General features: G+C 53.6%; 2 protein-coding genes across 2 annotated transcripts; one reads left to right on the forward strand and one right to left on the reverse strand.

Annotated features, from left to right (window-relative positions):
- Positions 1-795: 795 nt before the first annotated feature.
- NCS54_00504900 (Hypothetical protein) lies at positions 796-5,707 on the forward strand (the record flags this gene model as incomplete). Its single annotated transcript, XM_053150565.1, has 3 exons — positions 796-875; positions 925-4,993; positions 5,042-5,707. 3 exons carry the CDS (start codon positions 796-798, stop codon positions 5,705-5,707), a joined length of 4,815 nt encoding a protein of 1,604 aa, XP_053006540.1.
- Positions 5,708-6,476: 769 nt separating this feature from the next.
- NCS54_00505000 (Hypothetical protein) lies at positions 6,477-16,926 on the reverse strand (the record flags this gene model as incomplete). The annotated part of the gene is made up of 11 exons (XM_053150566.1): positions 6,477-7,292; positions 7,344-7,980; positions 8,031-8,157; positions 8,209-8,302; positions 8,352-10,123; positions 10,186-12,929; positions 12,981-13,158; positions 13,216-13,315; positions 13,367-14,553; positions 14,653-16,487; positions 16,541-16,926. 11 exons carry the CDS (start codon positions 16,924-16,926, stop codon positions 6,477-6,479), a joined length of 9,876 nt encoding a protein of 3,291 aa, XP_053006541.1.
- Positions 16,927-17,005: the final 79 nt, after the last annotated feature.

A 17,005-nucleotide genomic window follows, 5' to 3' on the forward strand; every position in this document is an offset into this window, starting at 1 on the left:
TGATCTGTTGGGACGCCAAAGAGGTGCCTCTTCATCTGTCAAGGAAGGAGCGCGCATGTGTTGGGTGATCTGTGCAGCGCAGCATGCTGAAGGCAGAGGTTTCGCCCCAGGAGAGGGAAGGAGCGGGCTCGAATGCTTCGGCACGTTCCGAGCGCCCCTGGCCATGACTGCAGCAGAGCCTCAGTCGACTGCCGGCCATGGTATTGATAACAGTCGATGAAAGGGTGTGTTAAAGGGATACAGTGATTCCAACAAGTAGGAATAATAATCATTGCAGTAATCAATCACTAACCAATCTCCTGATGTTCTCGTTATCCGCCTGCTCTTGATTTTGCGCACTGCCGATCGGCGATGGCTGCCAGTTGACTGCCAGTGCGCTGTGCTCCTTCCCTTCATGCCTTCCTCAACTGCGCAGTCGCTCTCGCGTCCCACGCTTCGACGCGTCACGCTGTCCAGCCGGGTGCGTTGAGAGGGGAGGAACTCTCCTTCCTCGACTGAGCAGGGCATATAACCTCCTCCTCCCACAGCTCGCCCACAAATCTTTTCTTCTCCTCTTCATCCTCTCTTCTCTTCGCCATCTTCTCTCTTCATCCTCGACCATCCTCTCCCTCGAGAAGCACTCACCTTCTCGTCCTCTCATTCCCTTCATCCTTTTTCGAGGCCATCTCGTCTTCGTTGCCTCACTTCTTCACGTGCTAGTTGTCACTTGACTGCCCTTCATTCTTCACCACCGATCTTCATCCGCATCCTTCATCCCTTTGCAAACTCGCATCTCGCTGAAGCACCTCGCCCACGATGCGCATCTCCGCATCTCTCGGGCTCATCTTGGCCTCTGGCCTCCTGGGCCATTCTGGCGCTCAGACGGTCGACTACGCGTAAGTCAAACAGCCCCCCTCTCCATCAATCACCACTGACTTCAGACAGAACTGCTCCCAACGGCAGCCCTGGTGGCAGCCCAGGAGACGGATCTGGTGGCATTCCTCCTGGCAATCCCAACGGAGCTCCAGGCAGCGCGCCCTTTCCCGGCAACGCTCCAGAGTTTCCTGGCTCCTTCCCTGGCGGACATGATCCAAACTTCCCTCCCACTGCCCCCGGAGGTCTTCCTCCCAACATCCCAGGTGGTGCTCCTGGTACCTTTCCTGGATCCGGACCTGGCTCCGCTCCCGGCAGCTTTCCTGGCGGTTTTCCTGCCAATGTCCCCGGCACCGGCCCTGTAGTCGTTCCTGGTGGTGTCCCTGGTGGTGTCCCTGGTGGTGTCCCTGGTGGTGTTCCTGGCGCTAGCTCTGTGGTCTTCCCCCCCGGATCTCCCAACGGCATTCCTCATCTTCCCCAGAACGCCCCCAACGCCCCCGGTTCTCCTGTCATTGGTGCATCGAGCCTTCCTACTTGCCCCTTGACCACCAAGACTGTTGTTGTTACTGTTATCCCCACGGGTCCTCATGGTGAATCTGGCTTTCCTGCTCCTGGTCGTTCTGGTCCTCAACAGACTGGTGTCCCAGCGCCCTTCCCCACAAAGCCTCCTCGGTTCTCCCCCATAGGTGTGAGCCCAGTTGTCTCCCCTTTCACAACCCTGACTGTTGATCTCTGGGGTCCTGGCTCTGGCCCTGAAGTTGGCACTGGTCCTGGCTCTGGCAATGAAGATGCTCCCGGATCCGGCGATAGCAACACTCCTGGCTCTGGCGACGGCAGTGCTCCTGGCGGCGACGCTGGCAACATCAACCCCAACACTGGCACTGGCTCAGGTGGCGACGTTGGCTCTGACCACGGCTCTGACTCGGGTCTCGGTGGCTCCAATGATGGTGCCGATTCTGGTGATCTTGGCAACAGCTCTGACGATGGCACTGATTCGGGTTTGGGCAATAGCGCCAACGATGCTGTCGACTCTGGTGTTGGCAGCAACTCGAACGATGGCACACACTCACCCTTCTCTTCCCCCTTCCCTGGCTCCAACCCCGCTCCCAAGTACTCCGAGCCTGCCCCCGGCGGTTCTTCTGGAGACTTCTCCAGCTGGCCTGACTCTAATACACTGGGACCTGTGCCTACTACTTTCCAGATACCCGAACCTTCAGGCCCTGGAGGTTTCCCTGGAAGCCAACAACAAAACCCCTCCCAAGGCCCTGTTCAGGAAGCAAGCGACAGCCTTCCCGTCACCACCCAAGCCGGCCCACAAGGCCCAGGCGGCAGCTCCCCATGGCTCACAACAGTTGGTGGCGGCGATAATGCTGGTCAACCCAGATCACCTTGGATCACTATCACAGGACAAGATGGACTGCCCACTGTTATCAATGCTCCCGGCTCACCTCAGCCTTCTACCCCTTGGCTCACCATCACAGGCCAGGACGGACTCCCGACCGTGATCACTGGAGGAGATGACACTGTCCCTGGTCAGAGTGAAACTCATGCACCATGGCTCACTATCACTGGGCAAGACGGACTGCCTACCGTGATCAGTGGCGGACACGGCACCCCTACAGACCAAGCTCGACCATCTACACCTTGGGTTACCGTTACGGGCCAGGACGGACTACCAACTGTGGTCAGCAGCGGAGATGAGACTATCCCAGGCCAAGCCGAACCTCATACACCTTGGCTCACCGTCACTGGACAAGATGGACTTCCCACCGTGATCGATTCCCCAGGCCCAAACCAGCCTTCTACCCCCTGGCTTACAATCACTGGTCAGAATGGACTGCCTACTGTGATCAGTGGTGGCCAAGCTACCGCTCCAGGACAGCCTCAGCCCTCAACACCCTGGCTTACTGTCATCGGACAAGATGGACGTCCCACTGTTATCAATGCTCCTGGTTCGCCTCAGCCTTCCACTCCTTGGCTCACCGTCACCGGGCAGGATGGACTACCCACTGTTGTCCGCGGCGGCGATGGCACAGCTCCTGGTCAAGCCCAGCCTCCTTCGTTCACAGGCTTTCCACAAGGCCAAGGTCTCCCCAGTGGCATCTCTGCCGTCCCACTCCCTCTCCCTTCTGCGCCTGGTATCCCAGGTGGCTCTGGATCTCAGGGTAGTGATCAAGTCCTCCCCAGTGGCATTCCATTCCCTGCTCCAGGTGCTCCAGGCGCCCCCCTCCCCGGTGATGGATCTAGATCAGGCGTCACAACTTGCACAACCTTTACCACTACTGGCGCTGATGGCCTTCCAACCGTTGTCGAATCCACCTGGGTGATCCCTTCCACTGGCCCTGTCGCTGAAGCTTCTTCGCAACTTCCAGTTTCTGGTCTTCCACAGGGATCTCTTTCAGGCATTCCCTTCGATGTTGGCAGCATTCCTACCGGCTCATTCCCTGTCCCTGGATCTCCTCAGGATGATTCAGGCAGTTTGGTCGCAACAACTTGCACAAGCTTCACACTCATTGGCACTGATGGCCTTCCAACTGTAGTTCACTCCACTTGGGTTGTTCCCGCCGGCACCCCTAGCTCTAGAGACTCTGCAGGAATGCCTGGTCCGATCTCTACAGGAGCCTCTCTCCCCGGTTTCCCAACTGCTGGCCCTGCAGGTATCCCAACTGGTCTCCCAACTGGTCTCCCAACCCGTCTCCCCACTGGTCTTCCCACTGGACCTGACTTGGATGGTGCAACTCCTATCACTACACACGCCACTTTCACAGTCATTGGTTCTGACGGAATCCCGACCGTTGTCGTCTCTACCTTGGTCATACCTGGACCTTTGGTCACCGGATCTGCCGTCATTGGTAACCCTGAGGCTCCTTCTGAAGCTTCGGACGCACTTCCAAACGACATCACTTCATCTGCCAACGGCCAAGCCAGCGGTCTTCCCGGCGTCTCCTCATCTGGGCCTGCTGGTTCCGGGGTTGTCACAGGTGGAGGCATCACGACTTGCACCAGTTACACCATGATTGGACCAGATGGCCTTCCAACAGTAGTTGACTCGACTTGGGTAATCCCCGGGGCCATTGACACGCAACCAGGAAACCCTGCCCCTACCTCAGACGCCTTTTCATCTGGCTTGCCTTCAGGAGTTCCTGGTAACCCTTCTTTCGTCTCCGATGATTTTCCATCAGGCTTGCCCACAGGTGTTCCCGGCCAGATCACTGCCTCTCCAGGCCTTCCATCTGGGAGCAACCCCAACGGTCAAGCTGGCATCACTACCTGCATCACCTACACTGTCTTGGGAACCGACGGTCTTCCAACTATCATCGACTCGACTCTGGTAATCCCTACTGGAACGGAGCCCACTGGAACCAACCCTGGGCTGCCCTCTGCGACTGGTGTTCCCCAGCCTGATTCTTCTGATGACTCTGCTGGAACGTTTGCCTCACTCACTACGGCTATCATCATCGGACCCGATGGGAAGCCCACTTTGACTGTCCAGACAGTCATCTTTGGCGATTCATCTGCTCTTGGCGTATCAACAAGTGCCCCGCAAGGAGCTATTTCAGGCGTTTCATCACTGCCCCCCTTTGGACCTGTTGTCACTTCTGTCGACTTGGGTCCCCTCGTCACAGGCAGCCCCAGTATTGACAGCTACGGCGCCATCATTTCTGATCAGTCCATGTCTGGTCTCGTCGCCGATAGCAGTGCCGATGCTCAAGGTGATTCTGTTACTGGCACCGTCACAGGTACACTAACTTGGACTGTTACCTCTGTTGTTGATTCCACTGGTGGCCCTGTTTTCTCGAGTGGTGGATCTGATCCTCTAGCTCCTTACAACACGTTGGGCAGTCCCGCCCCCAGCGAGTTCACCCTCTGGCCTTTGTCGTCGCCCCCTGTTACTCTACAGACCAGTACATGGACCAATGTCTTCGTGGAGAAGACCACTTCTTACACTCTCAACTTCCCCCTCACCACACTTGCCACAATCACTGTGGGGAAGAGACACATTCGCCGCCAGGAAGCATCAGTCTGGTCCAACTCGACCGCCTCAGAGGTTTCGCCTGGCTCAACTTCCACTGCAAGCTCTGACGTCAGTTCAACCTCTATCTGCGCAACCGGTTTGAGCATTGGAAACACCACCATTGATGTAAGTCTAACCCTTGCCCCTACTACATGCATCGCTGACTCGATCTAGTTCGACAACTCCAAGGCTGGACCCCTTTTCAACCCTCAAGAGAACATCTGGTTTTCTTCAGGCTTCTTGATCGCGCCCCCAACTTCAGAACAGCCCCAACCCTACATTCCTTCCTCTGGCGGCCAGCTCGTGGAGTTTGTTCCACCTGCCCTGTCCAACGCCACAACCACCGGCTCCGGAGACGTCGCTCAGATTGGTATGGGACCTCATGCCCCTAGCCCTTGTTTCCGATTTAACTTCTTTGGTGCGAGCCTTGGCTGCGACGCTCAAGGCAATGAGAAGTGGTGCGAATTCGAGATCTCGGCTTACCGCTGGAACGACACTTCCTCGAGCGAAGAATCCATTGCCTGGTCTGAGATCAAGCAAGTCCCTGCCTGTCCTACCTTCTCTGAGGGCGGCTACGAGCTGACCCAAATCGACCTGGATGGCTACACCGATCTCTCCTCCGTTCTGATTACTCTTCGGGTCTCCCAGGAGCTTCGAGTCTGGTGGGGAGACGACTTCCGCGTTGGGTGGTCCGACAACACTTGCGACGCTGCCGCTTGCCGCACACATGCGCCCACCTATCTCATGAAGGAGGAGGCTGTCGCCGATGCTGTGCGTCGGGGTGTGTTCCAGTGGTCGCGAACCAACACGTTTGATCGCATCGATGATGCCGTTGTCTAGGGGGCTGTGAACTAATGAATGTTCGATTGCGACATGCGGTGTATTGACGGGATATGGCGAGCACCTGTCAGAGAATTTGCTCTGTATCATTGACACGATTTGACACGAATTTCTTGGAAGGGCGGTGTAATGGTTGACTCTGGGACATGACTTTAATTCGGAGGAAGGTAGATGGATGGAGGAGCATCATGTCGAATATGGCCAAAGCCCTTGTTTCCCCAAGTAATCATTCATGATAGATTCGTATCTATTCATCTGATCGTTGTAATTTCTTTGTGCGATACGTGTGAGGTTGCCCAACACGCTCCCTGCTTCCATGAAGGGATTTCGATCATGGACAATGAACGATAGTGAAACACAAGCGACTTGGGTGAGATATTGAAGATTTCCTGTTGTTGTTCTGGAATCTTGAAGAGATCCCATTAAATTCGCAACATCGCCAAAGCGATTTGTTTGATGAATAATGTCGGCCTTGATTCATCGCAACCCTGAGGGAGGCAAGCAGTGAACTCGTCAGGCGGAGAGCTGGGCCACAAGTCATATTGAGGCCATGCCTAATCTTCTCCAAAACCGAGAGCCCACCATTCAATTCATACACATGACATACATTTTATCATACATGCCGCCGTAAGTATTTGTACAGGGAGGCAAACACTGACCGGGCCAATCCCAGAAGCTGACATCCTATCATGTCTCTAATGCCGACATGATATCTCAGCAACATGGTTGGCGATCCAACCTCCAAATCAAGTCCACAACCCCCTTGCCGTTAGTCACTGCTGTCGGCGTCTGAACCATCAGGAAGCCGGCTATTGGCGTACTCGGATTCGTCGTATTCAATGTCATCATCGCTGCCATTACCATCTCCAGCCTCGTTGGCGCCCATGTCATCGACTCCATAGTAGCCATCGTCTCTGCGTTCATTGTTGTCCGTCGATTCACGCATGATGGGCTGGACGAGGGCCTCGTTTTGACCCTCGGCGACTTGCTCGACTTGGTTGAAGAAGACGTGGTCTTCTCGAAGCCACTTGCCTTGACTGACGAATCCCATTGGGCTGTGCGCAAAGTCTTGGCCTCGTCGGCGGAGTGCGAGCCACTCTTGTAGGAAGGTTAGGGGGTTTTGAGCGAGCTTGTTGTCCTCAGTAGTCGGGTCCGTGTGCACTTGAGTTTCGCCTTGGATTTGGGCTTGGACTCCATCTTGGGTGAGGGTCTCATCGGCCGCACCATCCACCATCATGTCCAGACCGGACTCTTCAACAAGGCCGGGGCCTTCTTGAATTCCAAGCAATGAGCACATCTGCTCGTATTCCCCCCATTCAAAGTAGAGTCGACCCGAGTACAAGCCAAGTTCAACCTGGAGCCAGGTCGGCGCGCACCAATCCGAAGGCAGTGACGGGATACTGTAGAACTTGAGATGGTTGAAATGCAGCATCTTTCTGGTAATGGGCGCTGCGTAGATGAGAAGATGTGTCGCAACCTTTAGGTCGGGGTCTCTCATGAGGGGGATCAGAGCTTCTGCTTCCTCAGGGATAATGATGACGGCAATTTCAGCGGCAGGGCTCCAGAGAACCCAGTTGACGGGGCGCTACAAGTTTTGTCAGCAACAATAATAGGGGGTTGACTTCGGACCACTCACTATGAAATTGTCATTGGAAAGCTCTCCTTGAAGCTTAATGGTTCGGCTGAACTCGACAGTCTCAAGCAGCTTCGACTTGGTGGCCTTGGAAGAAACCTTGAACTTGCGGCCAATACCAGTCCGAGAAAGGGCATGGAAGATGTGATTGAAGTAATGCGAGTCAGGGGGAAGTCTTCCAGTTCGCGCAAATGCCTCGAGACTGGCATTAAGACCGGGAAACGAGTGGGCGGCATAGTGATGCGGCTTCTTGACTTGTCTCACCGACTCGACTTCAAAGGCGACCTCCCGTTCCTGCTCTACTTCTTGCAGGGCAGATGCGTGTACAGCCTTGCCTGTGTCCTGGAATGCCTTGCGTCGGGTGTTGAGCTCGCTAATGAACTGCTTGAGGGTATCGTTGTTTGAAGTTTGCACTCCAGTCGCACGGCTCTTGAGCTTTGGCTCGTAGAGATGTTGCAGCGTCTGCTGCTCATCCTGCTTGATGGCTTGAACGTAGGCTTTTCGTTGCGACTTGTCGGTCAAGAAGTCGGGATGGTTGATTGCAGCTTGCATTCTGCGGCAGAAATCCATGCCTTGAGCAAAGTACAGCGGCTGTAATTGCTCGATGTTGTCGCACGTATTATCGAGAAGCCATTGGATGCTACTATACGTCAGTCGACATACAAGAGCTTCCCAAATGCAAGATCTTACACGTCAGATGAATCAATGGATTCATGCATCGTCTTGTGCTGTAGGTCCGCGATGCTCTGATGGACTTCTGGGGGAATAAAGAAGCTGACAGACTGTGTGGTTCCGAGTTGACGCAGACGCATCGCCGCTTGAAGTTGTCAGTATTTGTTTGCGAAGGAGGAATCATCACTTCACTCACCTTGGACTGTGTGGTCCTTTGTCTGTCCTAATCGCAGAGTGAGAGCACCACGGGCAAGGGGCGGCAACCTCAAATCAGTTCCTCGGGTGTGCGCCTAGAGATTGTGAATATCAACTACAGAAGGGTCTTGGGGGTTGAAATACCTCGTCTAGATATACCAAGCATTGGCTGAGGTCATCTGCGAATGGGGACGCCAGTAGAGGTGTTCGTCGTCCCTCTTGGGTCAGAATCCACGGCTTGTTCTCTTCGTCAAAGTACAACGCCGCCCGAACCGTTTGATCGATTCTCAGCCATTGTTGGGCCAGGGTGAAGTTGTCCATTTCTAGAATCTGAGCACCCGCATCGATCAAGACACGAATTTGCATGCGTTTCAGGTAGTGAAGCAAGTCCAGTTCTGAGGCTCTTCCATATTGCGAGGTTCGCACATCTACTGGCAAGATGCAGTGTCGGTTTCGTGTATGAAGGAGATAGCTCAGAACCTCAGCGCTCGTGTGGTGGAGGCTTGACAGATCCTGCTGCTGAATGTTCAGTGGAAGCATCGTTCGATTGTCATTCGTGCCGCTGAAGCCGGTACTCAGAGGCTTGCTCAAACCTGAGGGTCTGCCCTGCATTATTGTATCACCCAGAGGTGACAAGGGAATGTCCCACCCGTTGGACTGCAGCTTCACCTCAAACTGCTTTGCATGACGGGGGAAGACAAAGTTGTTCAAGAAGTAGTCGATAACCACGTTGTTGTACCGAACTGCCTTCCAAATCTCCCTCAGCTGCATGTCGTCATCCACATTGATCGAGTTCCAAGCTTTCATTGACGACGGGAAGCCTTCAGAACTCTTGGTCCAAGCATCATACTCGGTCGCTGGATCGTCAGATTTGAGGATGTGTTCCAGACATTGTCGGAGTTGCGCAGGATTTATCCCGTCATAGTAGAACGCGAGACAGGTGAAAAGAATGGCAACATCAGGGTGACCCCATTCAGATTGGTCGCTTGGCACTCCCTTGGCGTGGAAGGGAACTGCGATAGGGTCTCTTCTCGGATGGAGTCCGTACTCAACGTTCCATCGCTTCTTCAGTGTCATCATGAGTATCCGGTTAACAAGAAGTCCTCGAAGGAGGTAGACTGTCTGCCTCAAGCTTGGTTTATCTGGGCACATGCCCCCAACTCGCTCGACGCTGGCGGGTCGTGGCCTTGCAGACGTGATGAAGTCTTTCACGGCCACCCTGTCTTTGGCTGCCATGGCTTGCTCGGCGAGCGGAAGGATTCCACCTGCCCCTTCACAGATGTCTTTGGTCAGCCGGCGAACAAGCTCATCTTCAACGTCTTGTCGAAGAAAAAAGACAAAAGGAAACCCGCCTCCTTGACGCCTCATGACATTGATCGAGTGCGGAAAGTCGTAAGGAAGGTCTGACAGGTGACCATCCACGAGTCGCAGTACCGCTTCAGCAACCAGCCAGCGGTGCGGGTGTCCATCCACTGTCATCTGGGATCCTGATGGGTAGATGAGTTGGGTCCTCACAGCTAGCGTGTAGTCAGACTCATCCAAAATGTCTCGCGAGTGTTTGGTGAGCCATTCCTGAACTTTGATCATAGGCCCTGCCTGCAGTGGCTTCTCGTCCAAAAGTCGCTGTTGTCCGCTGAGCATGAACGACATGTTGTGCTCAGGTTGGCAGATCATCACGCCAGCAGATTTGAGCATCTCTTTATGAATTGAGAGAAAAGCCCGAATGTTTGTCTCAGTTGTTGGCGTTCGGCGCGAGAAAGGGACATGACGAATGCTGCGTCCCAGGATGCCACCGAGCCTGGCTTGAAGTAGCTGCGCAGTCTGCTGGAGCAGTGCCTTGGGAACTATGACCCGAACTAGCTGCTTTCTGTTGGCAAGGGCAGCTGCAGCCATGGGTATGATGCAAGAGGTTTTTCCTATTTATCATGTTAGTAAAATGGCTTCATCTTAACAATGCTCGAGGAGAGGATTCGGTTACCTTGACCCATGTTCATCTGCAACACCGAGTTTGATCCAGACTCAGGGGATATGGTGGCCAGCGCAACATCAATCTGAACTGGCCGAATCATCAAATTGGACTCGATCTCAAGGAGCAGCCAGTCTGGGTATTCCTCTGGGCTCCAGTTCGAATGACCCTGGTTGGAGAGTTCTTCTTGATACCGACCCGACATGTTCTTCAACGCAAGGTCGTGGAGACGAATCTCCCTTTGCATTTTCGTGATTTCGACACCGAAGTCGACAATCGCATCACGCATGCCACTGCCAAATGCCTTCTGAGACGCAATAGAGCTAATCTTACCAAGGATCGTCGCCTTGGTTACGATCGGCCATTGGCCACCAGCCTTGAGCCAACGAATCCGCCTCGCTGAGCATGTTGGACCTTCCGCATTGAGTGCTGACACGATCTTCCGGAAGTTTGCTTCAACGTTCTCAGATTTGAGCTTTATAGATTCCTCGCGAGTTTGCAGGGAGACCGTGGTTGTGCTCGTGGGGGAGTCGAGACGCCGAAAGGCGTCGAGGCTGTTCTGAAAGTCTGCCGCATATCGACGTCTGACTGCCGATTTGGAGGCTCCCAGCCGAGTTGATATGGCCTCCAGTTTCATCACAGACTCTGTCACAACCTTGTCCGTAGGGAAAACCGTGATGTCGCGCTTGGGACCTCTAGTTCCAAACATGTGTGAGGGGCCACTTGCTGAGCCTCTACCGTTCAGCCATGCGAAAGCACCGAACGCACCGGGGGGTTGAGGGAAGTCTTTCGCAGTCAAAAATGGACGTTCAGTAGAGCCAAGCGTTCCTTTCGCGGGCTCGGGGACGGCCTCATTGATGACAATGTAGGGCTTGGCCAGCAGCTGCTGGAGATCAACGCTTTCGTTTCCACGGATTCTTACAGCAAAAGAATCGTCAGAGGGCACAGTTGGAGGTGGTTCATACCGATCTTCAGAGGACTTTCGGTCAAGAATCTCCTGAACGGCTTGGAGGTGTTCTGCCAGATCTCTGTTCATGAATAGTCGTTTCCATTCCGGGCGGATAACCTCCAAGGCGGCGCCGATGTCGAGGAGAACTGACTGAGACAGGCCACTCACAGTCGGCTCCAGGCAGGGCCACTGAGACAAGAGGTGGTTCGCGAACAGCTTGCAGTCTTCCTCGACTCTAGTCTCATGCTTGCATCGCTCGAGCTGCAACTTTCTCCTGAGTTTGGCACTTGAAAACTCCTCGAGCGCCTGTGTGTCACTTGTTGGTGGGGGTGCTCTGAAGGGCTTCAGCAATTGCAGTAGATAGTCCAGCTGTGGTACTTGATTGGGCTGGAAATGACAGAATTCTTCCCATGGAGGGAGGTCGAGATCCTTGAGTTCTCCAAAGACTGCAAATGCAATGATAGCTCGCAGTAGGGGCATGTTGGCATCGGCCCGGAATGACATAGGCCCAAGGAGAAACATCAGGCGGTAGCGATCCGTCGCGTCCCGCGCGAACCGAACAAGAGAACCCCAGTGCTGTAAGATGTCAACTTTCAATTTGTCACTGAGAGACGCCGCTTGGAAAGGCGCTTCAAAGCCACCAACTACGCCGCCCTGAGCCAGCATCTGGGCCAAGTTGTCTGCGGTTCTCATGTTTTGGGGCCATTGCCGAACCAGATGCGTCGCTTCCAACACATTTCTATGGGCTATATTCGTCGTAGAAGGGCGATCTCGAGATTGGTACTCCTTGTTGTCAGGCACTGGACGATCAGATGCGTCTCCAAGATACCTCTCAACAGCTTGCTGGCGGAACATTGCCCGGGCATGAAGATGTGGCTCCCCATAGTCGGGTAATTGAGGAGGCTCCATGGCGGCCTGGTCCTTTGTTGCAAATATGGCCAACGTTGTAGATCCCTGCAGTATCTGGTCGACGATCGGTCTGAACTCTGATCGCTGGAGAGTATTTGGCAACGATTCAATCCAGGTGTCCGTTCGCATGACTTTGAGGTCAAGGGGGTAGTAGACTCTCCTGGGCGTAAGTTGCGCAATCCTCGCCAAAAGCTCCAGCGGAGGAGGGCCCAAGGGCGACCAAGGCTGCGAGATACCTGCCTGAAGCCACTGGATGGCCTCCTCGGTTCCCGTACGACCTGTCAGTGGATCGGGAAGCAGGAAAGATGTTGATGCATGGAGGAGAGCCTTCATGAAAACCAGCGTCGGTTCTGGGGCGCAGTCGATTCTTCCCAATGCTTTGTTGATGGTGAATTTTCCATATTTCCCATTGGACTCAATCCTGACAGTGACGTGACAGCCATCCGAAGCGGCAAATAAGGTCCCAAGAGGAACTAGGATAGATCTGTGCATGGGGTTGATATCGCTCGTGCACACCAGCTTGCTTCTAAGGCCATACCAAGTTCCGGCATCCTGATTCGTGTCGACCTGGCATTGAAGCTGGGGTGACTGGAGTAGACGGTTCTTGTTGACAAAGAACATGATGTTGAGCCGTGGCAGCTCGACCTGCAGGTTCTTGCCTCCTCCCGGTTGGCGAACAAGGATATGCTCTCGAGGCTCAAAGCAACCAAAGATCCCGGCTATGCGGTTGAACAGCGGACTGTACGGGTTCACAATACTGTCCCTTTCGTAGATCCCTAGCCTTTTCCGTGCCATGGTGCAGGTCTGGTCACTGAGACTCAGAGTGTACCACCGAGCGGGGAATTCGGGCCAGGGCTGATGGTTCTTGGTGATGAGAAGTTCCCCATTGTTGAGATTCCTAACTTCAGTCAGCCCAGGCCGCAGAATACTCGAAAAGTATTGGACGTACAGCCAATGGAATGACCCTTGGAGAAGAGGACCCGGCAAATCCCAGTACTGTCCGTTTCGGAACGTCTCCCTTGGTATCAACTGCAGTGAGTATGGCTTTCTGAAAGCCCTTACAATCAACTCGCCACTTTGGTCAAAGCCGACGTGCACTTGAAAGCCATGAGGTCTCACACAGAGTGCTACCATTCCAAATCAGCGGTGTTTTCTTGTACGTTTAGAGTCCTATCTGCACTCACTATATTGCATCCTAGGCCTTTCTGATGGGAACGTCAACAGAGACTGATTTCCGAACAGTTCGTTCAGGATAAGAGAGGTTTTGGGGTCTTTGGGGAGTTTCTAAGCCGAATATTAGCAATTTCAATGGATGTCAGATTATCAAGAACCTACGCCCATGGGCCGGTAATCGACCATCAAGAGACCCTCAGTAATGTTGTAATGGACTTCCTGCACAAAAGCCTCGTCCCCAGATATCGAGAGACAAGAAATCCAATGTGGTGCCTCAAGTTTCACATCCCGGAACACTCGAGCGCAGCCCTCTTCCTCTGGCCACATCTCTTGCAAGGAACGTCGGAAAATATCCGTCTTCTGCATTATGGACTCGGAAACCAGGGGAGAGAGCTGGTATGAAAGTCTCATGTCTCGAATGACGGCGTGCTGGAGCAATTCAGGCAAGGCCTCCAATTTGACAACGAGGTTGTCGTGCACTGTGATGCTACTCTGAATGAAAACCTCCAATGAGGTATCATCCAAGTCCGCAGGACGGCATGTCAAATGAGTGAATGTTCTCTTGCACAAAAGAGCTGCCCACAGAGCGTATTGCTGGAATCTCTGCGCGAGTTCGGTCTCAGTGACTTTGTACGACTCCGCACGAAGTAGCTTGAACCAGCGCACACAAGTTCCACGAGCCCGCAAAAGCAGAGAGATAGCTTTCTCGGAGGTTTCTTCCATCTTGGCAGCCCATGTGAAATCAATTAGACGTAGCGTCAACGTGATGATCGTTTCCATCAAGTAGGTCTCTCTCCAATTGGCCGAGAGACTGTCAAGGCGGCTAGCAAGCTGTTGAATCAGAGCGTCGCAGAAGCTTGGGTCACGAAAAACCGCATGGATGAGCCTGAAGGCGTCTTGGGAAGCATCAAAAGGTCCGCACTGAAAAGCCATGTGGCTCAGGAGCAGCATTGTTGCTTCGTTGGAAAAGTTGAGGTTGGCGGAGCCCAGTTCGGTGAGAATGGATAGCCATCGCCTGGATTTCCCGGAAGCGATCGTTTGGAATGCTAGATACTCATGAACGTTGATGCCCTGTGGGCATCTGGATGCCGTTGACATGATCTCGTACGATGAAGGGCCGTATATGTTCTTCAAGAAGATGTTGTCCTGGAGGATCGGAGCGAATGGTGACGAGCTGGGGATTTGCAGCTTGACTTGATGCAAGACGCTGAGATGCGATCGGCGACCAGGCCACTTCTTCGACAGACTGTCATGGTAAGTGAGTTTCAAGCCGTTTGGGCGGCACACGCCATTTCTTCCGTTATCCCACTCGACAGGAAACGCCATTTCGGTGTAATGCGTCATGAAAACTGCAAATATGTTAGCCTAACGGCCAGATCACAACATTCTGACGATTTGAATTGGGCAAAAGAAATGAGTCTGGGTCTTCTCAGACCAGTGATGCTTACAAGGCTTTGTGACAGACGCCAGAGAGCATCTCATTGTCGTTTCGTTGGCAAATCGTTGCAACTGCTGATACTCCCTGAGCCGACACTTGGGTTCAACACCTTCTTCAAGAGGCGAGAGGGCTAGGCGCGATATCGCCGTCCATGTCGCATCTCGGTAGGTTGCAAAGCTTTGAGGGCAAGCCAGCTCGAAGATAACCGCCCTAGCAACGTAGGGGTCGGAGGGCAGCGGATGTTCGTACCCCTGAATCTTGATCCTTCTGAGTTGCCTCACCATGAAGCACCGAGTGCAGTGAGGATCGTGGATACCGCGTCCGAGAGGGTTGTCGTCGTCGACTAAGTAGACGCAGCTACTCTCATCAATACGCTGTGAGAGTTGAGCATATTCGTTGCTCTTTTTCTTCCACTCTTCTTCTTTCTCGTCGCGGATCTTGGTGGCCCAATTCTCGATTGACTCATGTAGATTCTGAAGCTGCTCGGAGATTGCAGAATCGTCGTACGCACGATGGCCAAAAGACCCACGAACGGGGTCATCGAATATGGTCATTGCTGAGTCCTCACATGACGTGATGCGATTCTGAATGTAGAGTTGGATCTTCTGGAGGCGCTTCATGTCCTCAAAGTTCGAGATGAGCAGGACGTCAAACATCTCGGGGCGGAAGACGGGGTGGAACTCTTTCAAAAGAGGGTAAAGCCTGCAGCTTGCTTCATCCATGCTCACCCAGAGATCCATGACGTTCAGAATCATGGTGCTTTTGAGTTCAGGCATGCCGTTGTACACTTCATTGGCGTGGCCGAGATAGCCGTGAATGTGTCCGCTTGCTATGTGGATTGTTGAATGTGGCGAATCCTTGAACTCGATGCAGAATCTCGCCAGATTCGTTTCCATCTTGATCAGTTTGTGGTGACGATGAGAGAAGGTACCCAAGTGCATTTTGGCAGCTTCGGCAATGCTCAGGGTGCCATTCCTATTCTCGCGGCGGTGTACAGGCTTTTTCCATCCCTTCCAAATGTCGTACAGTTGTCCGCCGCTGACTTTGAGGTCGAACCTCAAATCACTAGGGGATGCTTGCCTCGGGACCGGGGGAATGGTTTTGGTCATGGCCAGCTTCTGTCGACTCCAAGAAGCATCAGTGAAGGCAGTAGCCTTGGATACCGAGTGCTGGATTCCGGGGCTGAGATGCAGAAACAGGTACTCAATCCTCTGGACGACTTGACGATCTTGGGAGCGATCCTTGTCGACATCAAGTTTGACAAGACGTCGGCAAATCTTCTTCTTGAGAAAGTCCAGGCGCTCGATTTGGACACCAGAGTGCTGAACATGACTGAGGAATTCGCTGAAGAGATGCGCCATCATGAACTTGTACTCGACTCGACCAAGCTCACCCCCCAGCTGCTGAGCGAGGTAGCGTGACACGGCGACACGGAGGACAAGCCAGAAAGGAAGTCTCTTCCATGGCTTTTCTGCGTTTTTCCAGCAGACGTCATCCCGGACCATTTTTTGCAACAAGACTGGAGTCAGTCGGCGGCCGTTCTCTTGGAGGATAGCCATCAACATGGAGGAGATCAATGCAGGCTCGGAAGTGTTGCGGGTTTCGGCAATGGTGGTACCAGCCTTGAGTGCAAGCGCGGAGAAGTCCATAAGTGACTCTCGGGATGCACTGTCGAGGAAGCTGGCTAGGTTTGAGACAAATCCGGTTTCTTGAGCGGTCGCGAGCGGAACAGCGACAGCACATCCAGGGAACTGCCACTTGAGGGCATTGTCGGTCGCCAAAACATCTTCGTTTCGGGCAGAGGTCTCAAATACTTCGAACACAAGTGAAGAACCAAGAACAGGGCTGCGAGATGTCAGTTTACGGGAGTCCAGACAGCCAGTGACAGAGAGACTTACTCTTCTGCTCGACGAATGAACAGAGCACAGTTCTGTGCATGGACATGAACAACAACAAAATCAGCCTCTCCGAGGCCATTCAGCTCTCTAGAAAGCACGTATCTGTCGACGCGGCCACTTGAATGAATAATCCTGGTGGCCTGGAGTCCACGCTCGATAGCGTTCCAAGTAGAATGGAAGTCGTTGTCGGGCAGGTCCCGGATATGCTTGACACAAGCAATGAGGCGATTGATCACATCGGCCTCAATCTCGTTCAGGTTCGGATCCTGACGATGTGGTAGCTTGGGAGGCAGGACAAGGTGATTGTATAAGGCATCCGAAAGCGAAAGGGTTTCATGGTGGACAGTGGCAACGGGCCTCGTCCGGGGCGGGATTGCAGAGGGCATCTTGCTTGATACGTGATAACGATTTGTACAGAAACAGTGAAAGAAAAGACGATTAAAGATAAAACAAACAGTGCAATCC

This window comes from Fusarium falciforme, chromosome 4, assembly GCF_026873545.1.
Source record: "Fusarium falciforme chromosome 4, complete sequence".
Taxonomy (NCBI): Eukaryota; Fungi; Ascomycota; class Sordariomycetes; order Hypocreales; family Nectriaceae; genus Fusarium; species Fusarium falciforme.